At 35.4% G+C, this 8,292-nt stretch overlaps 1 protein-coding gene and 1 pseudogene across 1 annotated transcript; one reads left to right on the top strand and one right to left on the bottom strand.

The window, feature by feature from the left end:
- The first annotated feature begins 331 nt into the window (after positions 1-331).
- Positions 332-4,007, top strand: LOC107429392 (uncharacterized; annotated as a pseudogene).
- A 272-nt stretch (positions 4,008-4,279) lies between these two features.
- Positions 4,280-7,495, bottom strand: LOC112493224 (LEAF RUST 10 DISEASE-RESISTANCE LOCUS RECEPTOR-LIKE PROTEIN KINASE-like 2.1). The gene is made up of 3 exons (XM_025078540.3): positions 6,413-7,495; positions 6,214-6,246; positions 4,280-5,553 (listed from the first exon to the last, which is right to left on the bottom strand). Exons 1-3 carry the CDS (start codon positions 7,206-7,208, stop codon positions 4,454-4,456), a joined length of 1,929 nt encoding a protein of 642 aa, XP_024934308.3. The 5' UTR covers positions 7,209-7,495; the 3' UTR covers positions 4,280-4,453.
- Positions 7,496-8,292: the final 797 nt, after the last annotated feature.

The following is an 8,292-nucleotide window of genomic DNA, read 5'->3' as shown; positions in this document are numbered from 1 at the left end:
TTCATTTGATAGAATCTCATTTCAATTTAAAAAGTAAATAATTTTTTTCATTTAAATTTATTGTATTTTTTAAAAATATTTTTAAATAAAATGATCCTATATCATTGGTTCATAGGGAAAGGGATATGAAATGCTTTAATTTGCTTTTAAATAGTCTTGTCACTTTTAACTTTTATAAAATTATTATTTTATTTTACTTTGTTTTTAAACTTTTAAGAGAAGAGAAACAGTCGAAATCCTTGCAAACTCGGCCCAAATCATAATCAAATGGGCCTGGTTTGTTTATTTGTTTCGTCTACGAAATTCTTAAGACCAATTAAAACTTCTAAACCCATTTTTAGTTCAGAGTGACATAACTCAGCCAGCTTCTGCATCTTGGGCCTCAGTCAATCAAATTCAGAGATGAACGTTTCTGTTTCTATCTTCTACGTCTGATGTTCTATCTTCCTCTGTCGTTCATGGTGAGCTATAGACTATCGTTCTAATCCGAAGAGAGGCTTGCTTTGCATTAATCGGCTCGAAAGAGACGACTTGGCACCCGACCCGCTTTCCCTTCGGACTTCTTCTTCTACGCCTTGTGGAGTGGACCCATATAGAAGCTATAGTCTTGCGCAGCTGCGTAAGCTTGCTTATTTGTTCCGCTCTGTCATATTGTTTGAATTGAATTCCTGAGAAATTGATGAAGTAGCTACTCTGCTTTTTCATAAACAGTCCAAAGAAGTGTCGTGGAGACAACAAGATGGGAAACAAGGACTTGAAGAATAACAAGCTTACCGTCAGAAGTGTGGAACCTGTGGAAAAGGGTTTGTCGTTTAGATGCTTTTCTGTGCTTTTTTCAGTTTTGTTTAGTTTGGTTGCAACTTTCATGTTGTGAAATGGTTTCTGGGTCTATTTGGTTTATACTTACGCTTCTATGTATCTTCTCCAATCAAAAGCAAAAACAGAGAGAAGAAGAGAGACTTTAAGGGTTGTATCTTCTCCAATAAAAAACAAAAAAAGAGAGAAAGAGAGTGTGGGCTAATTATAGCGATTAAAAAATGCTTGTATTCTCTGCCAAGACAATTTATGGTTAGAAGATTAGCCCTTGTACTTTATTATTATTATTATTATTATTTTTTGGGCCAGGTAAAAAGTGAAATACAAATGTCTAGATTATAAAGAAACGACCTACAGAGAAGATGAAAAGAAAAAGGGAGAAGGACAAGAATTTTGTCAATGACAAACTTGTTTCTATTGGTACTTAAGGCAATAGCGGTTTTTTACTTGTTAAGCGGTTTGGTAGGATGCCTATATATTTAGAACAATCTTCTCTTATTTATATAGGATTGATTTGGTTGTTTCAGCTGATAATTCAATAAGAACAGCAAGAAACTAGAAAGGGAAAAAAATCACCCCAGGATAAAAAATTTCAGGAGTGTTGAAAATGGCATTGCTTTGGTTGGCTAGAGAGTGATCTGCTTAATACCAAGACAGGTGATGGTTTTGACCCAAAAAAAAAAAAAAAAAAAAAAAAAAAAAGGTATTTTTATAGTTTTGTAATTTGTAGCATTATTGGATGTAAATACTGTTTTCTTACTATTGATCTACACAACTTAAGTGTTAATTTTTCATGGAGAACTGGTGTCTACAATTATGTTTGTTCTAAAAATACTTGTGCATTTAGTGTATGGGTTTGTTAGGGGATGATTAAAGCTTTCCATCCCAGGCCAAATTGTGCTTTATTTTTCTAATATGCTACCTGATGTCATTACTCTTTATTCTTGAACAAGGTCTTTCTTTTTTAAAAAAAAGGGGATTGATGCTGCCTAGCATTTAGGTATATAATTCTGTCCTGCCAATCAAATGGGTCAAAGCTCATTATTTCATTAAATGTTGGAGTCAGAGACCAGGCATCTTATACTTAATTGGATGGCCATGTCGCAGAGCAAAGCCTGTATGTACTTGATAGAAAGATTATGTATTTCGAGATCCTGGTTATGCCTGATGACATTATTTACATCTGTACTTAAAGAATTGCTTTTCATCAGGTATTCCTTTTCCTATAGCTAAGTCAAAGAAAGATCAGAAAATGCTGAAGGAACAGAATTCAGTTAAGGAGGATCTGAATTTGCTGGACAATGGAGGAGAAGCTGTATCAGGATGAGGTTTTGAATGTCTCTTCAGCAGATGAGTACTGCTTGAAAGGAATGAAAGATGAAATTAAGTTTGGAGCGATATCAATGTTCATTTGCTCAGAGCTAGTTAGAGCAATTAAACAAAATTTTTTTATGCAGGCAAGTCAAAGGAACCTAAGAAAATGAAAAAGAAAAAGAAAAAGAGGGAACATGATCCATCAAAAGAGGTTGAGAAGTTGCATGAGGAAGGAGGATCCAATAAGAAAGGCATTTATCTTATCTCTTCGGGGGATGAGGACTGCTCAAAAGGAATGAAAAGTATGAATTACTCAATATGTATACTTCTTTGTGTATGCAACTTAAAGGGGAAAATCCACTCAAAAGTATGTGGAAATCAAATATTTGGGCCATATTATCTGCCTGCTAAAACTGTACATGGTTAAATCTAGTTGTTTTTCGATGCTTGCACTTTGTTATGGTAACTGTAGTTCAAATCTTTTGCTGTACTGTGTAGCTTAGCATGCCTTCTTTTTATGGTTTGTGTGAAACCTGGTTCAGTTAAACTGTATTACCACTATTTATCTCTATTGTAGTTTACTAGCATCTTCTTTCGTGAACAACATCTGTAATATTAATTTTCTGTTTGCTGTTTAATATAAGCGCATGTTCTTTTTTTGACAAATTGATGGGCACCCTTTAGTATTTATTTTCTTTATTAAGGGTTCTATGAAATACAGAATGGGTTGCGGAATTCTATCAAAGTAGACAATGGCTTGAGATACTGCAACAAATGATAGATGAGTTTTGAACTGCTCATGAGGAATATTTGGAACAGGTACCTGTCCTTCTGTGATTCTTAGTTATTTTTAAATTCACCTTCACTCTCAGGGCATGGCCCTTCAAGCATTCTCACATCACATACATGCACGTTCATTATCTGACCATAAACTAAAGATATTTTTTTCTTCTCAATCATTGCTTTGTATGAGAAAACTTGACGGACTGTATGGTGGACTGTATGGTGTGCTTGTTCTACCAATTTACTTACAACAGCCTTCAATTTAGATTTTCGTTTCTATCTTTCTGGCAGAAGTTTAACCACATATTTCAATGTGTTACATATGTCCCGGTCTCTCTACAGAATATGCTTATTCATTGATCCATGATCTTGGGTGTGTTAGACATTATTTATATGCACCTTTCACGCCAGTTTTTCCATTAAATGAAGTATGTAAAAACAGTTCTTTGTGTATACTATAGTGCATTCATCCCGAGTTCATGTAGCTCATCCTTAGGTTCTCATTCTTCCTCGTTTGGCATGTGCAGGAAAGAAAAGAAAGAGAAGCCTGTGCAGCAGAAGGGGAATGGACTGTTGTTACCCATCATAAAGGACGGAAAAAGACTACAGATGCTGCAAGTGGAATTACTGTAGGCTGTGTTTCCCAGGCTGTTGTAGAGGACAAGATGAAAAAAAAAGAAGCAGAATAGAGTTGGGCTGAATTTCTACAGGTTCCAAAGAAAAGAAGCTTAGAGGAATGGTATAAAATATAGTATATATCCATTCGCTATCCAATGTTACTACTCTATACGAAAATGCTAGAGCATGTTTTTGAAAACTGAATATTTACTTGCAGAGATTATGATGCTGCAAAGCAAACTTGAGCAGGACAAAAAGCGAAAACAACAGCTGCGAACTGCTAGGAACTTTCGGCCATACTGAATGTTGCAATACATACTGAGTACGAAGAATTGTCATCAACTGAGAGTTTTGTAGTTTAGGCTGCAGATACTGTCAGTTTTGTACCAATATTTGAAATTTGAGCTTATAAAATTTACTTGAGCTTCAAACAAGTGTAATTGATTTTTTATTTATAAGATCTGACAGTTGTCGTATGATGATGGAGATTAAAAGCTCATTCCTTTTTTGGATTTTCGCAGCTTGTGGACCTTTTTTTTTCTGGTCAACAAAGGCTGCAAATTTTGCTAGGTATAAAACCAAAATCATCTAGTCAGGCTGTAACCACGATTTACGTCCATTACATACTTTTTGTCACAGTTGATTTTCATATCCAATGTTGCATCTTCATTCTTCTTGCACCTGTTTTTTGCTAATGTTTTTTGGTCTTTTTTTCTTCGGTCAAGTTTGGCAGCTTGATTTCTTTATGTTCCATCTGATTGCTTTTCATGTTACAGTTCTGTATTTGTATTACAATTCTATATTTTGTATTACAATTCTGTATTTTCGTATCAAAATTCTTTAAATATGATTGAAATAAAAAAATAAACCATCTGCCAATCAGAGTCAGTTCATCACCTTAACCTGTATATAAAATTTTCATTTATGCAAAGAAAGTAGAAGAGTTAGATGGTGATGCTGAAGAAGAAGACGAGAATGGCTTGGGTGGCATTTGCAAGGAATCAAGACTCCCTTCCAACATTTCTATGACTTCTCTCATTGCTGGTCGATGTGAAGGGTCAGTCTGTATACACCATAAACTCACTATTATCATCTTCTTGACTTGAATTCTTTCCACTTCATTCATAATTCTCTGTAATCCAAGTTCTTCTTCTAACTCAAGCCGCTTGTAAATCCAGCGTGGAAAGTATAGTTCACTAGTTTGATGTTCAACTCCAACATTAACATTCTCTCTTCCGCCAACCATATCCAAAACCATCATTCCATAACTATACACATCGGATTTGTGTGAGACCCCTCCAAAATTTTTACAAAATACTTCAGGAGCAATATATCCAGCAGTCCCTCTTGCATTCGAAATTGATATCATACTCTCTTTTCTTGTACATACTCTAGCAAGACCAAAATCAGCAATTTTTGGTGAGAAGTCTTCATCAAGAAGAATATTATGCGGCTTTATGTCAAAATGCAGAATTGGTGTGTTACAACCACGATGTAAGTATTCTAGTCCTCGAGCAATGCCAAGTGAAATTCGAAAGAGTGTTTCCCATTCCAACGGATGATTATTGTTGAATATATATTTTTCAAGAGATCCATTAGGCATAAACTCATAGATGAGAGCCCTCTTTCGACTTTCGTAACAGTAACCTAACAAACTGACAATGTTAACATGAGAAGTTCTGCTAATGCTTGACACCTCGTTGACAAATTCTTCTCCATTTCCTTTTGATTCCATCAATAGCTTCACTGCAACAGGACTGCCATCTTTTAAGTATCCTTTGTATACGCCACCATAGCCACCATGGCCTAATGTTTCTTTGAAGGAGTTGGTCATTTTCTTCACATCCAAATAACTGTATCTTCTTACTTGAACAGGTCCATAAGTCCTTAGAAAAGCCTCAACATTTCGATCCGTTTGGTTCTGTTTCTTCCAAAAGAATATGGGTTTATTATAAAATTTGATTTTCCTTATGCAGCAAATTACAATTACAACTAGAGCCGCTATTCCTGCGACTGTTGAGGCTGTAAAAAAAAGAAAAGGAAACACAAAGTTATATGAGTCAAAAACTCCATCATATGCTTGAGCTACGTTTTAGGTTTTCAGTACTAAAAACTATTATCATTATTAGGATAAATTACACTGGTATTCTCTCTATTTTGCAAGTTTTGAAAATATACATTTATGTTTCTAGTAATTAGAGAAAATCATGTCCTTCAACTTTCAGTTTTGTTGCATTATTTAAAGATTATCTTTTTATGTACCCAATTTACTGAACTTTAACAGGATTTTGAGAAGTCATATTCTATGTTGATTGAGCTTTAAGCTGAGAGAGCAATAGTAATGGCATGTGGGTATGAACTTTGAAAGCTAGTCCAAGATTAATATGTATGAGTATGGTACTCTGTTTCCTTATATATGCATCTACGAAAATCAAATCCATGGCCTCCTTACCACCAAACGAAACCACTTGGGCTAGTATAAAATTGAAACAACGTTAATTTAACAAACATATCACAAGAAATTGCAGAGCTTACGCACGTGGGTTTGAAGCTAGTCAAACGTTAATTGTAAGATATTTTACTCTGTTTTCTTACATATGCATCTAGGAAAAATCTAATCCAGGGCCTCCTAATGATTTAACGACAAGTCACAAGAAACTAAAGCAGTTGTATATATCTTACCTACTATTGCTGTCACAGCTGACTTTCCTTTCCCTGCAAAGCGACAATTTCATCAGGACAAACTCAGAAAAAAAGTACCAAATGAACATTAATACAGAACAGCAAATATGCAAGACTTTGTTACAAAGCCTATAATATATTATATATATATATATATATAGAGAGAGAGAGAGAGAGAGAGAGAGAGGGAGAGGGAGACCATTGTCATAATGACAACGCACACGGTGAGGCCTATCTTTGCAGTAGCATTGGTAAAGGGAAATGGAGGAATTGAATCCACATATTCCCCCACTTTTCTCGCAACGTTTACAATCGTAATTCACTTTCCATTTCAGCTCCAACCCTCTGCTCACTCCTTCTCTTATGCCAGTACCGCTCTCATTTCCATTAACATATTCCTCCTTCACTGGCGCCACCACCAACTTCATCCCATCTCCACAGCTTCTAGACAAGTTTCCCACTCGCTCACTGTCATTCCCAGACAAACCGAGAACCCAATTGCTTTGGTTTTTAGAAGAGCAACCGACTTCGTACTTTGGAACTCTAGGTGGGCGGCAATTGTAGAGCAAAAAGACTTGGTTTTGTTTTGGAAGCTCGAGCATTTCACTGGCAAGCGTTAAGTTTTGGAGAGGAGGAATACATGATTCTGGTGGGTTTGAAAACGCGGCGTTTGAGACGAGAAGGAACTGGTTTTGGTATGAGAACTGGTGAATGATGTAATTGTCATTGGAGAGGTTGAGAATTGGGTGGCCATTTCCATTGCAAGAGAGCTCGAAACCAGGGTACCCACAGAAGCTTTCTTGCTGGGATTGAATATAAAAAGGGAAGCTTATGGTTTGGTTGTCACCACAAGTTCTGGGAATGCTGCTGCATGCTTGGTAAGATGGATTTACAGCTCCATTAATGTCTGAAAATAAGAGGAAAAAAGTGAACATGGAGAGGTTCAATATCCATGGGGAGAATAAGAAGAAGAAGAAGAAGAGGTTTTGATTCATTTTTTAGGGGATTTTGAAACTGTGGGTGTGTTTGTATGTATCGAAGATATGACATTGTTAAAAAGGGGTCTTAACAGTGAGCAAGAAGAATATGGGCGGCAGGACTAGTTAATTTTTATTATTTCTTTTTGGAAGTGCGAAAACACGGCAAAGATTTGTAATTGCAGAACTGGAATCTTTGGTCTGTTGTATGATTATATCTTTGACTTGGGCTAATTCATGTTTAGTAAGTCTTTAGTTTGAAGCAAAATTACTGCACCGCAGGGGCCGTAATCAACTTTATATATATATATATATATTATAAATTTAATATTGTCGGTGGATTAATGCTTTTGTTGTCCTTGGCATTTCAAATAAACTTAAATTCAAGTCCATATTCGTAAATTTGTACTGTAATTTTCAACCAACCGTGTAGGTTGTATCATCCCGTTCTTAAATACAATACATACTACGAAGATTAATCGTAGGGTGTTACTAAAATTACTGAGAATCATGCCCATGTTTTCAACACGAAAAGGTTGGACTATGTAGAAAGGACATGCTGATTCGAACGGGGCTCGCAAAGGAGAAATATAACACAGCAATGGAAATAAATCACATTCACAACTTGCTTAGACGGAAGTTCAGCAGGCAACCTTTGAGAACATATTGGGGGGTTACAAGGATCCAAACTCGGGATTATTTTTCGAGGAAATTGTGTTATAATATTCTTAGTTACTAATTTCTAAGTCCATTTCATAAATTATATACACAATTAAAACTGTAAAGCAGAATTATCTTTGACGAAGGAATTGAATTCATTAATTAAATCTAAGAAATAAAATATGCAAAAATTGTGTTTTCATATGCTAGACAAGCAAGAAAAGAAGGAAAAAAGAAACAAAATTAAAATTGTGGAAATACTTTATTAAATTTTTGTCAACCTTGTAGACTTTGTCCCTGTAAATTGTAATCCATGACATTTTTCGGGGATTAATCTCTTAATTCAGTACCATGAAAATGATTGACATCTATGACACACATGTTTGAAGAAGTTTGAATATATGTTGCCTCTTCTTTCTTATTGCACTTGTACACGCTTTAA

Source organism: Ziziphus jujuba, chromosome 12, assembly GCF_031755915.1.
Source record: "Ziziphus jujuba cultivar Dongzao chromosome 12, ASM3175591v1".
Lineage (NCBI taxonomy): Eukaryota > Viridiplantae > Streptophyta > Magnoliopsida > Rosales > Rhamnaceae > Ziziphus > Ziziphus jujuba.
The sequence above is the reverse complement of the archived record's forward strand: the minus strand, read 5'-3'. Positions and strand labels throughout refer to the sequence as shown.

What these genes read in the sequence shown, in the direction of transcription:
- LOC112493224 (XM_025078540.3), bottom strand. Translation starts at nt 7,208, where the DNA reads ATGAATCAAAACCTCTTCTTCTTCTTCTTCTTATTCTCCCCATGGATA. An exon ending in GCGTTGTCATTATGACAATG is followed by an intron (nt 6,247 to 6,412) that starts GTCTCCCTCTCC and finishes GTCGCTTTGCAG; the next exon opens with GGAAAGGAAAGTCAGCTGTG. An exon ending in AGCTGTGACAGCAATAGTAG is followed by an intron (nt 5,554 to 6,213) that starts GTAAGATATATA and finishes TTTTTTTTACAG; the next exon opens with CCTCAACAGTCGCAGGAATA.